General features: G+C 44.0%; 1 protein-coding gene across 2 annotated transcripts in view; it reads right to left on the bottom strand.

Moving 5' to 3' along the window:
* LOC128690717 (ropporin-1-like protein) overlaps window positions 1-21,173 on the bottom strand; it is a 45,024-nt gene that overhangs the window by 3,151 nt on the left and 20,700 nt on the right. For both annotated transcript variants that reach the window (XM_070088454.1, XM_070088455.1), the window contains exons 3-4: window positions 13,701-13,809; window positions 3,307-3,474 (exon numbers count right to left, since the gene is read on the bottom strand). In XM_070088454.1, coding sequence (XP_069944555.1) covers window positions 3,307-3,474; window positions 13,701-13,809 — 277 coding nt within the window. The remainder of the gene's footprint in view (window positions 1-3,306; window positions 3,475-13,700; window positions 13,810-21,173) is intronic.

Below are 21,173 nucleotides of genomic sequence, written 5' to 3'. Positions count from 1 at the left end.
AGACCAAAATTGTAAAACAAATAGAAGAAAAAATTATTTGAACCAATTTATACTGCACATTTTCCTCCGGGTTTAGCGCTTCCCCCTTGATTGTAATAATAATAATATACTGCACATTCAAAGTGGAGTAATATTCGTCAGGCTAAGCATTTACCCACGTTTGAAGTAATAAAACACCTTGAAATACATCTAATATTGTTAGAAGATAGTGTACAGAGCGTTGAACATTAAATACAATCTAAAAGTGAAAGACAATCAAAGTGAATTAAAAGTGAAAGACAATCAATAAATTGAAAAACGGAAATATCACTTGCACATTTATGCTGCTGTTGCTGACAAGGGCTTATTTTTTCGCCAACGTTAACCTGGAGTGTACCTGGAGAGGGTTTCGGGGGTCACTGCCCCCGCGGCCTGGTCTGTGACCAGGCCTCATGGTGGGTCAGGGCGTGATCAACCAGGCTGTTGCTGTTGGCTGCACACAACCCGACGTATGAACCACAGCGCGGCTGGTCAGGTACTGACTTTAGGTGTCTGTTCAGTGCCTTCTTGAAGATGGCCAGGGGTGTATTGGTAATCCCCCTTATGTATGCTGGAAGGCAGTTGAACAGTCTTGGGCCCTTGACATTTATTGTGTTGTCTCTTATCGTGCTAGTGGCACCCCTACCTTTCATTGCGGGGATGTTGCATCGCCGACCGAGCCTTTTGCTTTCATAGGGAGCTGGATACGTATGTTCGTAATGCCTTTGCGAATAATCACTCAGTTATTGCCATATTTTTTGACCTTGAGAAGGCATATGACACAACTTGGAGGTATAATATTTTGGCCCAGGCCCATTCCTTAGGCCTCCGAGGCAATCTACCATCCTTCCTTAAGAACTTTTTAACTGACAGACATTTCCGTGTTCGAGTCAATAATGTTCTTTCCCCGGACTTCGTCCAAGCTGAAGGTGTCCCTCAGGGATGTGTTCTAAGCACAACACTTTTTCTCCTTGCTATAAATGATTTGGCCTCTGTTCTTCCACCCAATATTTGGTCATCACTCTATGTTGATGACTTCACTATTGCTTGTGCAGGCGCTGACTGTCATCTTATTGCAGTTTCTCTCCAGCATGCGGTCGACCGTGTTTCCACTTGGGCCACCATGCATGGGTTTAAATTTTCAAGTACCAAAACTCACCAAATTACTTTCACTAGACGCTCTGTTATCTCCGATCATCCTTTGTATCTCTATGGCTCCTGTATCCCCGAACGTGATACAGTCAGGTTTCTAGGCCTTCTCTTTGACCGTAGGTTATCCTGGAAACCTCACATTACCTCTCTGAAGGCAACTTGTCACAGCCGGCTAAACCTTCTTAAAACCCTTGCTCATCTTTCCTGGGGAGCTGATCGTCGAACTCTGCTTCGCCTACATTCAGCCCTCGTTTTATCGAAACTCAATTATGGTGACCAGATTTATTCCGCGGCCTCTCCTGCTACTCTCTCTAGCCTTAACTCTATCCATCACCAAGGATTACGTTTGTGCCTTGGTGCTTTTCGCTCTTCTCCTGTTGAGAGCCTCTATACAGAAGCGAATGTTCCATCCTTGTCTGATCGCCGTGATGCCCATTGCCTTCGCTACTATGTACGCTCTCACGATCTACACAATCCTTCCATTTATAGAATGGTCACCGATATTAGTAGACATTCTTTATTCGTTCGCCGCCCCTGTTTGCTCCGTCCCTTTTCTCTTCGCCTACATTCACTCTTGTCTTCCCTTCAGTTACCACCTTTATATGTTCATGTAGCATCTCACTTTTCCCTATTCCCCTGGGAAGTTCCAGCTGTTCAGGTCTGTTCTTTCTCACTCCCTTGCTCGAAAGCTCAACTGCCTATGGTGGCTTCTCGCTCTCTTTTTCTTGATCACTTCCACTCCCATTCTCATGCCACCGCTGTGTACACAGATGGCTCTAAGTCTTCAGACGGCGTCGGATTCGCAGCAGTGTTTCCGGACAGCGTCGTGCGGGGGCATTTACTATCTTCAGCTACCATTTTTACTGCTGAACTGTATGCCATTCTTGCAGCACTTATTCGTATCGCATCTCTGCCTGTGTCATCATTTGTAGTAGTCTCAGACTCCCTTAGTGCTCTACAGGCTATACGAAAATTTGATACATCTCATCCCCTAGTTCTCCGTATCCAACTTTGGCTACGCCGTATCTCTACCAAACATAAAGGTATTGTTTTTTGTTGGGTCCCTGGTCATGTCGACGTACAGGGCAATGAACAGGCAGACACTGCTGCGCGATCAGCAGTACATGACCTACCAATTTCCTATCGAGGTGTTCCAGTTCTGGACTATTTTGCTGCAATAGCTACCCACCTTCACACCCGTTGGCAACAACGTTGGTCAACTCTGCTCGGTAACAAACTTCATTCTATTAAACCGAGCATAGGTTACTGGCCGTCTTCTTGTCATCAGTGCCGAGGTTGGGAGACCACTCTCTCCCGCCTTCGCATTGGCCACACTCGTCTTACTCATGGGTATCTCATGGAGAGGCACCCTGTTCCTCTCTGTGAGCAGTGTCAAGTTCCAGTATCGATTAGCCACATTCTGTTAGACTGCCCTCTCTATCAACGAGCACGCAGTATTTACCTCCAACGTCGTCTTCGTTCTACTACTCTCTCTTTACCTTCCCTTCTTGCTGATGGACTGTCCTTTAATCCTGACTCTCTCATTGACTTCTTGACAATGACTGATTTACTCCACAAACTCTGATGATACTTTTCGCACTCCCCTCAGCCCTTTCTAGTTCAGTCTCTTGCTGCCCTTTACCCTTTCACCATCCACTACCCCGCTGTTATCCGTAACCTATTACTCATCCATCTCCCTTTTGCCACCTGATGCCCTCGCTTCCTTCCTGCCCTGCAGCGCTGTATAGTCCTTGTGGCTTAGCGCTTCTTTTTTTATTATAATATATAAATTTCATAGGGAGTGATTTTCGTGTGCAAGTTTGGTACTAATCCCTCTAGGATTTTACAAGTGTATATAATAATGTATCTCTCCTGCCTGCGTTCTAGGGAGTGCAATAAAATGCCATGAAATCTTCAGTTTTGCCAGATTCCATTTAGTATTTTAGTCTTATTAAATTCATAAAAATAAAAACTTTCAGTCTGCAAGCCTTTTTTTCACAATCTTACCACACACACACATGAAACTGATTTTCAGGGTATGTCATAGCAAAGGGGGTTAATATTAAATTGAAAGGTTATGCAAATGTGTTGACTCCTAAGGGTTTAGAATTTCCCACTGAATATAATAATACTTACGTGAGTTGAGAGAGCAGCAATATGAGAAAGGATGTGGTCCCACTCTACGGTGCCACCATCGCCGCCACCAGCCCTGTGCCATGCATCCTGAGCTGTTTCTTCAGCCACACCCATAGCCTGACACACCTCCAGCAGCTGCTCCCATGTCACACTGCCTTCCCCATTCAGCTGAACAAAGAAAGAAAACAAATTTCACTTTCTTGGAGAGGGTAAAGTCTTTTACTGGAGTAAAGATTTGAGTTTTGACACTGGAGGAACATGTACTATAATTATTTTTTTTTTTAATTTAGGTAAAATACTGAAGTATCAGTCAGTCCATAGGCTTTAAATCCAATAAACCAATCAGGGAAGTGGAAAAGAATTCCAAAAGCCATGTGTGTCACAAGAGGCGACTAAAATGCTGGGAGCAAGGGGCTGGAGTTTACCTGAAGAGAGTTCCAGGGGTCAAAGCCCCCACGGGCTGGTCTGTGACCAAGCCTCATGGTGGATCAGAGCCTGATCAACCAGGCTGTTGCTGCTGGCTGTACGCAATCCAACGTACGAGCCACAGCCCGGCTGGTCAGGTACCGACTTTAGATGCTTGTCCAGTGCCTGCTTGAAGACAGCCAGGGGTCTATTGGTAATCCCCCTTATGTATGCTGGGAGGCAGCTGAACAGTCTCAGGCCCCTGACACTTATTGTATTGTCTCTTAACGTGCTAGTGACACCCCTGCTTTTCATTGGGGGGATGTTGCATCGTCTGCCGAGTCTTTTGCTTTCGTTGTGAGTGATTTTTGTGTGCAAGTTCGGTACTAGTCCCTCTAGGATTTTCCAGGTGTATATAATCATGTATCTCTCCCGCCTGCATTCCAAGGAGTACAGGTTCAGGAACTTCAAGAGCTCCCAGTAATTGAGGTGTTTTATCTCCGTTATGCATGCTGTGAAGGTTCTCTGTACATTTTCTAGGTCAGCAATTTCACCTGCCTTGAAAGGTGGTGTTAGTGTGCAGCAATATTCCAGTCTAGATAGAACAAGTGACCTGAAGAGTGCCATCATGGGCTTGGCCTCCCTAGTTTTGAAGGTTCTCATTATCCATCATGTCATTTTTCTAGCAGATGCGATTGATACAAGGTTATGATCCTTGAAGGTGAGATCCTCCGACATGATCACTCCCAGGTCTTTGATGTTGGTTTTTCGCTCTATTTTGTGGCCGGAATTTGTTTTGTACTCTGATGAAGTTTTAATTTCCTCATGTTTACCATATCGGAGTAATTGAAATTTCTCATCGTTGAACTTCATATTGTTTTCTGCAGCCCATTGAAAGATTTGGTTGATGTTCGCCTGGAGCCTTGCAGTGTCTGCAATGGAAGACACTGTCAAGCAGATTCGGGTGTCATCTGCAAAGGAAGACACGGTGCTGCGGCTGACATCCTTGTCTGTTTCAGATATGAGGATGAGAAACAAGATGGGAGCAAGTACTGTGCCTTGTGGAACAGAGCTTTTCACTGTAGCCACCTCAGACTTTAGTCTGTTGACTACTACACTTTGTGTTCTGTTTGTGAGGAAATTATAGATCCATCTACCAACTTTAACAGTTACTCCTTTAGCACACATTTTGTGCGGTATTACGCAATGGTCACATTTGTCGAAAGCTTTTGCAAAGTCTGTATATATTACATCTGCATTCTTTTTGTCTTCTAGTGAATCTAAGATCTTGTCATAGTGATCCAGTAGTTGGGACAGACATGAGCGACCTGCTCTAAACCCATGTTGCCCTGGGTTGTGTAATTGATGGGTATCTAGATGGGTGGCGATCTTGCTTCTTAGGACCCTTTCAAAGATTTTTATGATATGGGATGTTAGTGCTATTGGTCTGTAGTTCTTTGCTATTGCTTTACTGCCCCCTTTGTGGAGTGGGGCTATGTCTGTTGTTTTAGTAACTGTGGGACAACCCCCGTGTCCATGCTCCCTCTCCATAGGATGGTAAAAGCTCGTGATAGGGGCTTCTTGCAGTTCTTGATGAACACAGAGTTCCATGAGTCTGGCCCTGGGGCAGAGTGCATGGGCATGTCATTTATCGCCTGTTCAAAGTCATTTGGCATCAGGATAACATCAGATAGGCTTGTGTTTACCAAATTCTGTGGCTCTCTCATAAAAAATTCATTTTGATCTTCGACTCTCAGTCTGGTTAGCGGCTTGCTAAAAACTGAGTCATATTGGGACTTGAGTAACTCACTCATTTCCTTGCTGTCATCTGTGTAGGACCCATTTTGTTTAAGTAGAGGCCCAATACTGGATGTTGTTCTCGACTTTGATTTGGCATAGTTCTTTGATTTGGCTTTTAGTTCTTCCCGCGATTCCTGATTCTTATAAGATTCCTTTAGCTTAAGCTCGATGTTTGCTATTTCTCTGACCAGTGTCTCCCTATGCATTGCAGATATATTGGCCTCTTTTAGCCGCTCTGTTATTCTTTTCCGTCGCCTGTAAAGGGAGCACCTGTCTCTTTCTATTTTACATCTACTCCTCCTGTTTCTTAAAGGAATAAGCCTAGTAACCCCTCCTGTATGAATTACAAAATTTAAAAAGAAAAACTGGTTTTTCTTTTTAGGTCACCATACCTCGGTGGGATAATGGCCAATTCGTTGAAAATATATAATATAATATTATGTATATAGTATATATGTTTAAAGATAATTTTTTTAGTTTATGTTAATGTAAAAATTAATAATTTTGTATCAAAAGAACCTTAGAAAACTTACGTAACCTTATTATAACATGCACAATATAATTTAGCCTAATCCAACTAAATATATTTTAGATTAGTTTACAATAATTTAATAATAAACAAACACAATGAAATATATTTTTTTTCGTTAGGTTCAAAGTGATTTTTGTGAAATTACTGCATACACAAACTTTCTCTTGCCTTATTCGTCCTTGGTGTGTGTGTCATGCTGAACAGGTAAAACTTGCGATTTTGGATTAAATAGCAATGCCCTTCTTGCCAAATAAGGCAAGCAAAAATTTGTGTATGCATTAATTTCACAAAAATCATTCCAAACCTAACAAAGAAAATATATTTCATTGTGTTTATTATTAAATTATTGTAAACTTATCTAAAGTATATTTAGCTGGATTAGGCTAAATTAAATTGCGGTTATAATAAGGATAGGCAAGTTTTCTAAGGTTCTTTTGGTACAAAATTATTGACCAGCTTTACCTATTCGGCACAGCGTGTAAATAGAAGATTGGATGGTAATTTGAACCGTGATCCTGGCGTGTAACAGGCCCAACTCTACCACTGAGCAACGAAGCCTTCAATAAAATCTTACAAACAAAACATCTGTGACGTGTCTGTAAAGTAGTATCAGCTGTGACATTACTGTCTTCCATCAGCCCCAGAAGCTTTCATGAAACATCTATTCTCATGCTCCTCAGAGCCAATAGTCCATGAACTTAATATAAGTCGAAGAGAATGACTGTCACTAAATAAAGGAATGACAGGAACTAACTGTGGGTCTGGCATGTAGCAGGCACAATGTTGCACCAGTGAGCCACGAAACTTACAAAAGGAAGATTTCACAGAGAGCAGTTAAGTGTATGAAAACAGATAAATGGGTGGGATTCAAATCCATGACATGCCAGTTCTCTAACCACACCATGCAGACCTAAAATGATTCATCCTACTGGATAAGTTTCTATACATCAGAACATAAGAAGGAACACTGCAACAGGTCTACTGGCCCATGCAAGACAGGTCCAAGTCTCCTACTGGCTTAAGCCAAGGCCCCAACCTAGTCAGATCAGGTCACATTCACCTAAGGAAGGAGCACGGTATCTGACCTAGTAGCACAAGCTAGTCAGGTCCAGCTCACACCCACCCGCACCCACTCATGTATTTATCTAACCTATTTTTAATTTATGCTTTTCAAAATGGCTACGAATTGCCTCAGCAATCATTGATTCCATAAATTTTCCCACTCTGGAGGTTAGGCTTATTGGTCTATAGTTTGAAGCTAAGGACCTGTTACCTGCTTTGAAAATGGGTATCACATTTGCCATTTTACACTTACCTGGCACCATGCCAGTTTGTAGTGATATGTTGAAAAGATTAGCCAAAGGTTTGCTAAGCTCCTCTTTACATTCCTTTAGAACCCTTGCATACAGTTCATCAGGGCCTGGGGATTTGTTGGGTTTTAATTTATCTATTTGTCTAAGGACCATGTCACTTGTGACCCTAATAGTGCATAGTTTACTATCGTCCTGTTCTACATAATTTATTATTTCTGGAATATCGCTAGTATCTTCCTGTGTAAAAACTGAGAGGAAGTATGTGTTAAAAATTCTACAAATTTCCTTATCACTGTCTGTGAGCTGACCTAAGTAACTTTTGAGTGGGTCTATCTTGTCCCTAATCTTACTTCTGTATTCCTGAAAGAATCCTTTTGGGTTAGTCTTCGATTCTCTTGCAACTTTAACCTCATAATCTCTTTTTACTTTTCTTATTCCCTTCTTTATTTCTCTCTTTAAGTGAATATACTGATTTCTTAACTGCTCCTCTCCTCTTTTGATTCACCTATATATGCCTCTCTTTTGACCAATGAGATGTTTTAATCTATTGTTCATATATATAGGATCATTTTTGTTTGATTTGATTTCCCTATTTGGAACATAAGTTGTCTGAGCAGCTAGAACTATGCTCTGGAAAACGTCATATCGGCAATTATCACCTCCTACCCATAGTCAGGCCATTCCAGTTCAGCCCACCCAGGTAATTTTTCAGTCCTATGAAATCAGCCAAGCGGAAGTCAGGGACAGAGACTTGATTGCCATTATTAGGGTAATTACATGATATTAAAACCAAGTGATTTGTGATCACTTTCCCCAAGCTCATCATTAACCTCAAGATTATTAATTAGCGATTCCCTGCTGGCAAGAACTAAGTCAAGCAGGTTATTTCCTCTAGTTGGTTCAGTCACCAACTGTTTTAAAAAACAATCTTGAATCGTATCAAGAAAGTCACTTGACTCTAAATTTTCTGTCAAACTGCTCCAGTCAATTTGTCTAAAGTTGAAATCTCACTAAGAAGGTTAGCATGGGCTCCACTGTGACCACTGATGAAGGTTCTTACAGACAAATCTCACACTGACAAATTCGCATAGTCCTCTATTCCTTCTGGTAGGTCATTTACACAAATGCATCTTAAATTATTCTCGTACATTTAATTAGCTTTAAACCCTTCAGGAGAGTACCTTGATGCTAAAGAGTTCCTGATCCAAGAAACTGAAGCTACCCTCCACTTGTACTTAATCTGATTACCACCCATTACCCAGGCACGTGATTCCTAGCCATTACCCAGGCGCATGAATCCTACCCATTACCCAGGCACGTGATTCCTACCCATTACCCAGGCACGTGCTTTCCACCCATTACCCAGGTGTGTGATTCCCACCCATTACCCAGGTGCGTGATTCCTACCCATTACCCAGGTGCATGATTCCTACCCATTACCCAGGTGCGTGATTCCCACCCATTACCCAGGTGCGTGATTCCTACCCATTACCCAGGTGCGTGATTCCTACCCATTACCCAGGTGCGTGAATCCTACCCATTACCCAGGTGCATGATTCCTACCCATTACCCAATAACGTGATTCCTACCCATTACCCAGGCACGTGAATCTTACCCATTACCCAGGCATGTGATTCCTACCCATTACCCAGGTGCGTGATTTCCACCCATTACCCAGGTGCGTGATTCCCACCCATTACCCAGGTGCGTGATTCCTACCAATTACCCAGGCGCGTGATTCCTACCCATTACCCAGGCGCGTGATTCCTACCGGTTTACCGCTTCCTCGTGAAAGTAATACCAGTATTGATCAGCACTTTACGGAATATAATGCAGTCTTACCTATAGTACAAGTACTAGGAATATCCTACTAATGGTACAATTACTAGATACATCATAGTACAATTACTAGATATAGTACATGTACTAGATATATGATACTTATAGTACAAGAGGTCTATCATACCTATAGTACATTATAATCAAAACTAAACGACCTACAGTACAAGTACTAGGTATATAATACCTATAATACAAGTACTAGGTATATCATACCTATACAGTGGACCCCCGCATACTGATGGCATCACATAGCGATTAATCCGCATACCGCTTGCTTTAATCGCAAAAATTTTGCCGCGCATACCGCTTAAAAACCCGCTCACCGATTTTCGTCCAAGACGCGTCCAATGTGCGCCCTCAGCCAGCCTCACATGTGCCGCCCGTGCCATTGTTTACCAGCCAGCCTCCGCGGTAACATCCAAGCATACAATCGGAATATTTCGTATTATTACAGTGTTTTCGGTGCTGTTTCTGGAAAATAAGTGACCATGGGCCCCAAGAAAGCTTCTAGTGCCAACCATACACCAATAAGGGTGAGAATTCCAATAGAAATGAAGAAAGAGATCATTGATAAGTATGAAAGTGGAGTGCGTATCGCCGACCTGGTCAGATTGTACAAGAAACCCCAATCAACCATCGCTACTATTGTGGGCACCAGAAAGGCAATCAAGGAAGCTGTTCTTGCCAAAGGTTTAACTGTGTTTTCGAAACAAAGATCGCAAGTGATGGAAGATGTTGAGAGACTCTTATTGGTGTGGATAAATGAAAAACAGCTAGCAGGAGATAGCATCTCTCAAGCGATCATATGTGAAAAGGCTAGGAAGTTGCATCAGGATTTAATTAAAAAAATGCCTGCAACTAGTGATGATGTGAGTGAATTTAAGGCCAGCAAAGGTTGGTTTGAGAGATTTAAGAAGCGTAGTGGCATACATAGTGTGATAAGGCATGGTGAGGCTGCCAGTTCGGACCACAAAGCGGCTGAAAAATATGTGCAGGAATTCAAGGAGTACATAGACAGTGAAGGACTGAAACCTGAACAAGTGCTTAATTGTGATGAAACAGGCCTGTTTTGGAAGAAAATGCCAAGCAGGACCTACATTACTCAGGAGGAAAAGGCACTCCCAGGACATAAGCCTATGAAAGACAGGCTTACTTTGTTGATGTGTGCCAATGCTAGTGGTGATTGCAAAGTTAAGCCTTTATTAGTGTATCACTCTGAAACTCCCAGAGCGTTCAGGCAAAAGAATGTCCTCAAGGATAATTTGTGTGTGCTGTGGAGGGCAAACAGTAAGGCATGGGTCACTAGGGACTTTTTCTATAACTGGTTACACCATGCATTTGCCCCCAATGTGAAAGATTACCTAACTGAAAAGAAATTAGAACTTAAGTGCCTCCTGGTGTTTGACAATGCCCCTGGTCATCCTACAGACGTGGCAGAGCGACTTTATGGGGACATGAGCTTCATTAAGGTGAAGTTTTTGCCTCCTAATACCACTCCTCTCCTGCAGCCCATGGACCAGCAGGTTATTGCAAACTTCAAAAAACTGTACACAAAAGCTCTGTTTGAAAGGTGCTTTGTAGTGACCTCAGAAACTCAACTGACTCTAAGAGAGTTTTGGAGAGAGCACTTTAATATCCTCAATTGTGTAAACCTTATAGGTAAGGCTTGGGAGGGAGTGACTAAGAAGACCTTGAACTCTGCTTGGAAGAAACTGTGGCCAGAATGTGTAGACAAAAGGGATTTTGAAGGGTTTGAGGCTAACCCTGAGAGGATTATGCCAGTTGAGGAATCCACTGTGGCATTGGGAAAGTCCTTGGGGTTGGAGGTTAGTGGGGAGGATGTGGAAGAGTTGGTGGAGGAGGACAATGAAGAACTAACCACTGATGAGCTGATAGATCAACTTCAAGAGCAAGAGGCCAGACCTGAGGAAACTGGTTCAGAGGAGGGGAGAGAGAAATTGAAGAAGTTGCCTACTACAAAGATTAAGGAAATGTGTGCAAAGTGGCTTGAAGTGCAAACCTTTTTTGATGAAAATCACCCTCACACAGCTATTGCAAGCCGTGTTGGCAACCTGTACACTGACAATGTTGTGAAACACTTTAGGGAAGTCATAAAGGAACGAGAGGTACAGGCCACTATGGACAGATATGTTGTACGAAAGAAGTCCAGTGACTCTGAAGCTGGTCCTAGTGGCATTAAAAGAAGAAGGGAAGTAACCCCAGAAAAGGACTCGACACCTCAAGTCTTAATGGAAGGGGATTCCCCTTCTAAACACTAACACTCTCTCTCCCCTCCTCCCATCCCATCAATCATCACCAGATCTTCAATAAAAGTAAGTGTCATGTAAGTGTGCATGCCTTTTTCAGTTTGTGTGTATTAAAATTAACATTTCATGTGGTAAAAAAAATTTTTTTTCATACTTTTGGGTGTCTTGCACGGATTAATTTTATTTCCATTATTTCTTATGGGGAAAATTCATTCACATACCGATTATTTCGCATAACAATTACCCCTCTTGCATGGATTAAAATCGGTATGCGGGGGTCCACTGTATTTCAAATTCAAACTTTATTCTCTATAAGTATTACAATGCTGAGTTTACAGAATTTGGTTATTGTGTGGTTTACATGTAGTAAAATAATAATTACAGAGTGTACCACTAGAACGCCTAGCATGGCTAGGCATTTCGGGCAGACTTATATTAAATCTTAGGTTTAAAATGTTACAGAATTATGAGATAAGTTGGTATTATGGCTAAGTGACTAAATACTAGTTGTGAGTTTAGCAATGTGAATGCTTTTGTTTTGGCACTATACATAGTTTCAGTATTGGAGTATCACAGGCCAACTTTTGACTAGTTAAGATTCATTATTTTGAGATTGAGATTGATATTTCTGTTTATGGTCAAATGGGTGAGTGAGTGTAAGTGTGAATCACCAGGTGGTATTCGTATTATTAGTTGACAGAGTGTATCAGGGAGATAAGATGTTTTCTGATGGTAGTTTTGAAGGTGATGAATGTGTCTGAAGTTTTGGAATTTTCAGGTAGGGTGTTCCAGATTTTAGGGCCTTTGACATACATTGAATTTTTGTAAAGGTTTAGTCAGACACGGGGAATGTCATAGAGATGTTTGTGTCTGGTGTTGTGCCTGTGGGTTCTGTCACAACTATCAAGAAACCGTTTTAGGTCAAGGCTAATATTGGAATTTAAGGTCCTATAGATGCAGATTGCACAGTAGTAAGTGTGGATGTACTGAACAGGGAGTAAGTTTAGATCTATGAAGAGTGGGGGGGTGTGCTGCCAGGGATGGGATTTAGTGATTATTCTTACTGTGGCTTTTTGTTGGGTTATTATTGGCTTTAGGTGTGTTGCTGCAGTTGAACCCCAAGCACAGATAGCATAGGTGAGGTATGGATATATAAGTGAGTGGTATAGTGTGAGAAGGGCAGTTTGTGGCACGTAGTATCGTATCTTGGAGAGGATCCCAACCGTTTTGGATACTTTTTTGGTTATGTGTTGGATATGGGTGCTGAAGTTCAGGTTGTTGTCGAGGTATAGGCCTAGGAATTTGCCCTCATTATGCCTGGTAATTAGAGTGTTGTCGATCTTAATGTTAATTTGCGCATCTCCTGCTCTGCTACCAAACATAATGTAGTAGGTTTTGTCAACGTTAAGCTGTCATCAAAGTCGATATTTTGATCAGCTCCTCATTAACAATGGTGTTGAGGGTTGCAAGATTAAAGTGAGAGATGACATAAGTCGTGTTGTCAGCAAAGAGAATGGGGTTCAGGTGTCGAGATACGTTTGGAAGATCATTGATGTATATGAGGAAGAGCAGGGGACCAAGGACACTTCCCTGCGGAACTCCAGTATCAAGTGGCTGTGTTGTTGATGCTGTGTCTTTAATGGTGACATACTGATACCTATTAGTAAGGTAAGATTTGAAATATGCAAGCGTATGGCCTCTTATACCATAATGGTCAAGTTTGTGGAGTAGGATGCCGTGGTCTACTGTGTCAAAAGCTTTTCTTAGGTCAATAAAAATTCCTAGTGGATATTCCTTATTTTCCAATGCTGTGTAAAGCAGATCTAGCATTTTTATAATTGCATCGTTAGTGCTTTTATTTTTCCTGAATCCAAATTGGCAGGGGTTGAGTATGTTTTGTGACGTTATAAATGCATATAGTCTCCTGTGCACGAGTTTCTCAAAGATTTTGGATAGCAATAATACAAGTACTAGGTATATAATACCTATAATACAAGTACTAGGTATATCATACCTATAATACAAGTACTAGGTATATCATAGGTATAGTACTAGATATATCATGTATATAATACAAGTACTATGTAGATATATTACTACTGACAACTTTGGTGAATAAAGACATGTATGCAACATTTGGGAAATTTCTGTAGGAGACTTTTCGCTCTCACTGGGCAAAATATTTAATATAATATTTTCAGTTTTTTACATGTGGCTTTATAGGCCACGTCATACCTGCCGGTGGAGGACCCGCAGTACACCTGGGGATATTCCGCTGCTGGACTCTGGAACAGGGAACTCCAGGCGCTCCTTGACGGGGGGCGGTGTCCCCTTGCTCATGCTCCTGCGGCATGAATATAGAATAAAAGTCAAAATGCCCAGGATGGAACAATTAACAGCTAATCTACAAAGTGGAAATGAAGCAACCTTTACGATGTGTGGAAACTTATTTGGTCCCTAAAGTTCCACAGGACAGATCCAGCATGGCCGTAATGGAACGGCTGAGCTGGGTGGCCTTTATACCCCACCCAAAACAAAGCATTCTCTTGAGTTGGCATGGATTGTTGGTAAGCTTATTTAATTTATAGATTTACCCTTCAGGGAAGGAGTAGGTAGTTTTACTGGTAGTACACTAATATTAGGTTTACTAAGGCAACTGTAGATAATAATAATGTAGACCTAAGACCTCAACATAGGTAGTAATAGGCCGATAATGTAGGCAAACACTAGGATAAGTTAGCTAGGGAGAACTGGCAGCCCTAGTTTGAATGAAGAGACGAGGGTCTGGAAGAGAGACCAGCTCATTCTTCTTAAGACAGACACCAACTGGACAAGACGTGCCGTGATCAGCAGACGGCGCCCCCCACGTGTCTTCACATTCGAGACCTGGGGAAATCTGGTAGAGGCACCTCGATGTACCGTAGATGACCTCCTCCGTCAGGCCCATACAGTAAGACAAAACCTCCACTTCTGGCCAGTGTCTGGGGAGAATTGTGAGTGAGTTTGATCTGTGGGCCTGTGTTGCAGCTGGGAGTGCATGCCCAGTAAGTACCAGTGTCTCTCATCTATGTAGAAGCTAGTGTCCGTGTCTGCATAGTTGTACTAGGGGATACACATCCCCTTGGATATAGGAATTTCTGAGGTGCAGGCAGTTCACTAATAACAATTGAATATTGCAGGAATTAAGGCTCCCGGTTGCACGTGGTTTCTGAGGGGAAGTCCAAAGGGGCTAAGGCTAAGCTTAGGGAAGTTGAAGATCAGGATATATGCTGCAACACCAAGTAAGTTAGTCCTTTATACGTGCATGCAGGCGAGTTTCTTGCAACATCAATCATTTGTGAAAATCTGTCCTACCCACCTCAGAGCTCGGTGTCAACAGAGTTTGCCAGGGTAGGCGACTCACTTGGAGGCAGTCTACACAAATTTTCACAAAAGTGGTCCTTCGAAAACCGTGATGTGGAATAGCTAGGTTAAGCTATCATAGCTAGGCCACAGTTAGGAACCAGTTTAACAGAGTTAGGTTAAGTTAGCACACCTAGGCCCAGAGTTACACAGAGCTAGGCCAAGCTGACTATACACAGAAGTTGTTATTTGCAGTAATTTACAGGCAGGCCAGGTAGGCTAGAGAAGCTTGTGAATTTAATTATTTACAGTGATTACAAGTAATCCAGAGTAGGAGACTTGTGTGTTAATTATTTACAGTGGATTTGCAAGGTAGCCACAGTTAGGCTAGGCTTGTGCAATATTTACAACAGTTATAGTAGCTAGGACAGATTTAACATAGTTATTATTTACAGGGATTTCTAAAGCTAGGTTAAATTAAGCTATAGCACACTAGTTAGGTTAGGATTTACCTTATCCAACCATCCACGCTAGACTGAGTAAGCTAGGTCAAGCTGTTTACACATTATTTATTTACTGATTCACAAGTTGAATTGTTGAATTTATTTGTGTTAACCAAGTGATTTTAATTTGTATACTGCACTTTTTATTGTGTGATTTTCATTGTCTTTGATTCATGTTAATGTGGGATTTGTGAATTGTACCTGAGACTAGGTTAAGTCCTGTAATTATTTGCTGGCATTGTACAGGAAAGTGCTAGGTTAAGCTTTCACATCGATACACATTTTGATTGGGATTTGAGAGCTAACAGTGTACATTTTAAGTCAGAGTAGAGTCAATATAACAAAGGGAATTGTTAAGCTTGTTGAGAAGCCTTGAGACTCGTTCATTCTTACCTAACACCGTGACGTGCTGTGGGGTGGACTGGGTAAAGTACAATTAGTGTCACACTCCTCATTAAACTTCGACAATGGCAGATGGGAGTTCAGGAGAGTCTGGTTCAGTGTTAACAAAATTAAAACGATCAGTGGCGGCATACAAAGGGCATCTGAACAGAACTCGTAACAGGTGCAAGGCTACTTGCCAACGCAGTAACGTAGACTGCGATGATTTGCAAGACTGCTTGAAGAGTTTGGGGGAAAAATGGGAAGCCTATGAACAAGCATTCTCAGCATATGAGCTACAGGCTATTGAGGATAATGAATCCCAAGTTAGTCTTCAGCAGGCTCTGGACGAATTCACTAAGGATGATGTAGATTGTCATCAGAAGATGAATATGTACAAAGATAAGTTAAATACATTAAAGGCTAGTATTCCAAGGGTGGTGTCGAACACCGCAGGTACCCCAAACAGCCACACACCTGTCAATATGTTGCCCAGGTTGCCCCAGTTGAATTTACCGACATTTGACGGAACCCTAACTGAGTACATTGCTTTCTGGGATCAGTTTAAAGCCCAGATAGATGACAGGAACGATTTGTCAGATGCCGTCAAATTGTAGTATTTGCGGTCGCAGCTCAAGGGTAAAGCCTTAGACCTGGTCCGGCACTACCAGATTACTGACACTAATTACCAACATGTCAAAGACCAATTAGAAGACATGTTTGGCAACACTGAAGAGATAAAGGTAGCTATACTTTATCGGTTGTTGGATCTAGAGGCTTGCCGATATGACCGTCAAAGCCTAGAGAAGTTCCGTATTGAAATTATGAGCTTGACAAACAGTTTCAGAGATTTGCATGATGAGGATGATTCAGAATGGGTCCTTAGCCAGGTGATTCAGAGGAAACTGGCTAGCACTACAGTGCATGAGTTGCGCTTAAAATATCGGACGAATAGGTTCACGATAAAACAAATTATTGAAGGGTTAGGGGATCTCATATCTCACCTGAGCGTAGGTCAGGGGGAGAAATTACCTACCAAGGAGAAGTCGGTCAACTTCCCCAGACATTCGAGAGATAGACCTAAACCACCTCCTACTAGGGTCGGCACGTATTATGCCCAGGGCGAGTCTTCCACCCACAGGGCCAAGGGAGAAGCCACTAAAGCGGCCAGTATGAGATGGTGCGTGTTTTGTGAAGAAGAACACGATAGTTCAGGGTGTCCGAGCTTCACCACCTATAACAAAAGGGTTCAGCGACTAAGGGAGTTGAGACTTTGTTTCAAGTGTTGTGGAGAACATTTTGCCAGGGACTGTAGCGCCCAACTCAATGAGTGTCGGGGCTGCTGGAAAGGTAGGCACCACAGTGCACTGTGTCCTAATGACACCAGATCAGCACAAGCTAAGGAGAGCAAACCGCAAGAAAGGGCGGAGAGCAAGGACAAGTCGGAAGCAGTGATGAGTGTGGTGAGTGCGGCACCGGGAATATGTTCTGGGGAGCAGTTTCAAGGTTCGGTGGCCTTGCCCACCATAATGGCGGTGGTTACAAATGGGAAGAAGTCTGAAACAACCTGTTTGTTCTTCGACAGTGGGGCACAGAGATCCTTTATAACAGAGAGTCTAGCAATTAGGTTGAAGCTGAAGACAGGTGGTAATGTTGACATGAAGGTGGAAGGGTTTGGTGGGGAAGTCCCATGCAGGTCTTATCCAGTAGTCAATGTGACGGTCAGGTTAGCCGGGCATCGACGGGAAATTTCAGCCTTGATAGTGAAGAAGCTGCCCAATATCATTACCACTAAGGGACTGGCCGCAGCAGTCAAACATTTGAGGGAGTTAGGTGTGAAGCTAGCGGAACCAGACATTGCTACAGACGTTAGTAATGTGGGAATCTTGGTAGGAGGAGATTACATAGACGAGTTCGTGTCTACGAGAAGGGTTATCAAGGAGAGTGTTGGCCTGTACAGGACTCCAGCGGGGTACATCGTAGGAGGCAGGGTACCAGCTCATTTCCCTGCGACCCCGGGAAAGGAGGGCTCCGGTATTACAGCGACTGAGGCTGTACTGGTGATGCGGATTGGGGTGCACGAAGGTCTGTCAGAGACGCAAGTTGGCACATCCGACAGTGAGCTGGTCCATAAACTATGGGACCTGGATGTAGTAGGGATTAAGGGTGACCAGCTGCCCCCCGAACACGAAGAGACGTATCGAGATTACTTGAACCATGTGCAGTTCAGGGACGGACAGTACTGGGTGCGACTCCCATGGAAACCGGGACACCCAACGCTGCCCACTAATTTCAAGAAGGCACGGGGTCAGTTGAATTCATTGGTGAACAGCCTGACCAAGAAGGGTCTGGTGGGGAAATATGATATTATTAAGGAACAGCTGGCCCTTGGGTTCATTGAGAAAGTGCCCAATGCCAGCCCTGGGGAAAACACCCATTATCTTCCACACATGGCAGTCACCAAGGAGTCAGTAACCACTCCCATCAGAGTAGTCTTCAACTGCAGCTCACAGGCGAGTCCCCGAGAGCCATCGTTGAACGACTGTCTGCTCACAGGGCCCTCCCTGACGCAGAAATTAGCAGATGTGTTGTTGAGATTCAGGACAGAACAGTACGCCTATGCGGCAGACATTACGAAAGCCTTCCTACGTATTGGGTTGCAGCCACAAGACAGGGACTACACAAGGTTCTTGTGGTTGACTGACAGGGAGGTGCCCAAGCAAGGGTATGATACCTACAGATTCAGGGCAGTGCTGTTTGATGCCACTAGTTCACCATTCCTATTACAGGCCACCATAGACTACCACCTTGTGAACTGTAACAGCCCGCTTAAAGAATTACTGAAGACCCTATTTTATGTGGACAACATGCAAGGTACCACCTCAGATGAAAGGCTGTTGATGGACATTTACCTAGTCTAATCAGATGCTCTCGGCTAACATGCCATTGAGAGAATGGGTGACAAACAATCCAACGTTGTGGGGCACGGTGGAACGTGACTATGCTGGCTACTCAGTACCTGAGGTAACATCGGTGTTGGGACTGGAGTGGGAAATCAAGGAAGACAGACTTAGGCTAAAGAGGAAGCCTGATGGGGAAGGGAAGCTGACCAGGAGGTCTTTGCTGAGCAAAGTGCAAACTGCCTTCGATCCTTTGGGTTTGTTGACACCCATTACCATTCGAGGGAGGATGCTAGTGCAACAGACCTGGGAGCTGAACCTAGGTTGGGACGACCCACTGCCAGAAACAGTCTGCCAGGAGTGGGATCTGGTTAGCAAAGATCTAGCGGAATTGCATGAGTTCACATTCCCCAGGTCCATCGGGTGCACCGGGCGGGACTATGACTTGCATGTCTTCTGTGATGCCTCCTCCAGGGCCTATGGGGCAGTAGCGTATTTGGTGGCCAGGGACCAGGTCAGTCTGGCCACCAGTCATGGGCGGGTGACACCCCTGAAGGATTGCTCGATCCCAAAGCTAGAGCTCACGGCGATGTTGCTGGGAGCAAGACTGGGTAAGTACGTAGAGGAGGTGTTGAGTAATCTGAGGGTGACACACACCTATGTATGGACAGACTCGGAGGTGGCCTTACAGTGGGTCCAGAACGACAGGTCTAAGCTCCCCTATGTCAGGAATCGGGTAAAGGAGATACGGGAACTACAGTCAATGTCAACAATTCTGTACGTGCCTACAGATCAAAACCCAGCCGACCTGATAAGCCGAGGGGTGACACACAAAAAGCTGAGTAAAAGCGAGATTTGGTTCAAAAGCCCAGACTGGTTACCGACAAGGGATTGCTGGCTGGAGCAGAAATTCGGGGAGACAACCAGCAGCATAGTACACTTTGCAGGGGAACCCGACACTGAATTATTTGACCCCAGGCGCTACTCCTCTTGGAGGAAACTTATAGGAGTCACGGAAATGGTATTTCGATTTGTGAGGAAGCTGCATGACAAGGTTAGCCAAGGTCGACAGTTATCTCTCGTGGGTCCCAGAGAATATTGGATAAGGCAGTACCAAAGGGAGAGGTTTCCAGGAGTGCTGGAAGTACTGGCGACCAGGCAGCAAGTTATGGCATCAGGACGTGTGTCCAACGATGACTCAGGGAACAGTAAATTGGTTCACTCTTTGGGATTGTTCCTAGATCATGCGGGGCTAATAAGATGCAGGGGACGAATACAAAACTCTGAGCTCAGCTATGGGGCCAAACATCCCGTGCTACTGGGAAAGGAGGGATGGGCGTCAGAGCTATTGATACAAGATGCCCATCAGAGGACCTTACATGGGGGGTTTGGAGATACCCTCACCTGCCTACATCAGAATTACTGGGTACTGAAGGGTCAAGCTGCCATCAAAAGGGTGCTAAAGAGTTGCACGGTCTGCCGGCGGTATGATGGGAGGACCCTACCATACCCAGGTCCACCACCGCTGCCTCAGGAGTGGGTACATAGTGACAGGCCCTTTGAGACTGTGGGAATAGACTATACTGGGGCTATCACATTGAAGAACCCAGGAGATGATAGGGTGGGCCCTCAGAAAGTATATGTCTGCCTGTTTACTTGTGCCACTACTCGAGCTGTGCATTTGGAGTTGGCAGAAGATATGTCAACAGAGACTTTCGTGAAGTTGTTCAGGAGGTTTACAGCCAGATTCTCGTGCCCGCGATTGATTATCTCGGACAATGGCACAAGCTTTAGGGCGGCCGATAAAGTTTTCAGGAATCTTAGGGACAACAGAGAAGTACGAGAACACCTGAAGAGAACAGAGTGCGAGTGGAGGTTCATAGCTCCCAGGGCGCCTTGGCAAGGGGGATTCTATGAACGTATGGTGGGCACAGTCAAAGGGTGCATTCGGAAGGTCTTGCACGGCAGGAGAGTGAGCTTTGATGAACTGAGGACAGTGTTAGCTGAGATAGAGGCAAGAGTCAATAACAGGCCTCTGACCTACGTGCAAAATGGGATTGACGAGCAGGAAGCTCTCACCCCCAATCACATGCTGTCTGGAAGGAGGATTGAGCCCTTCCCCGCAATTTTGAGTCAGTCTTCCAAGGAGCTGGATTATTATGGGCCAGATGGTCACCCCATCAATGAAGAACTGCACAGGAGTCACAACAGACTGGAGAACATCCTGGACAAATGGAACCAGGTGTGGCGCAGGGATTACTTGACAACCCTGCGGGAACATTTCTATGGTGCTGACCCCGAGGCAAATAAGATGATGCTAAGTGAAGGGGACCTGGTGCTAGTAGAATCCGAGGCACCCAGAGCATACTGGCCTCTTGGCCTGGTAGTGTTGACCCACCCAGACAAGGCTGGGCGGTTGAGAATGGTGAAGGTGAGAATGAATGGTGTCGAGACTATAAGACCCATCAACAGGCTTTTACCTCTTGAGGTCCACATGGTGGGACCGGGACATGAGAAATTAGACCAGAGGCTGACCGAGCTGAGCGGCCGGACGACCCGTCAAACGGCGCTCAAGTCCAGGG

Source organism: Cherax quadricarinatus, chromosome 24, assembly GCF_038502225.1.
Source record: "Cherax quadricarinatus isolate ZL_2023a chromosome 24, ASM3850222v1, whole genome shotgun sequence".
Classification (NCBI taxonomy): Eukaryota; Metazoa; Arthropoda; class Malacostraca; order Decapoda; family Parastacidae; genus Cherax; species Cherax quadricarinatus.
The sequence above is the reverse complement of the archived record's forward strand: the minus strand, read 5'-3'. Positions and strand labels throughout refer to the sequence as shown.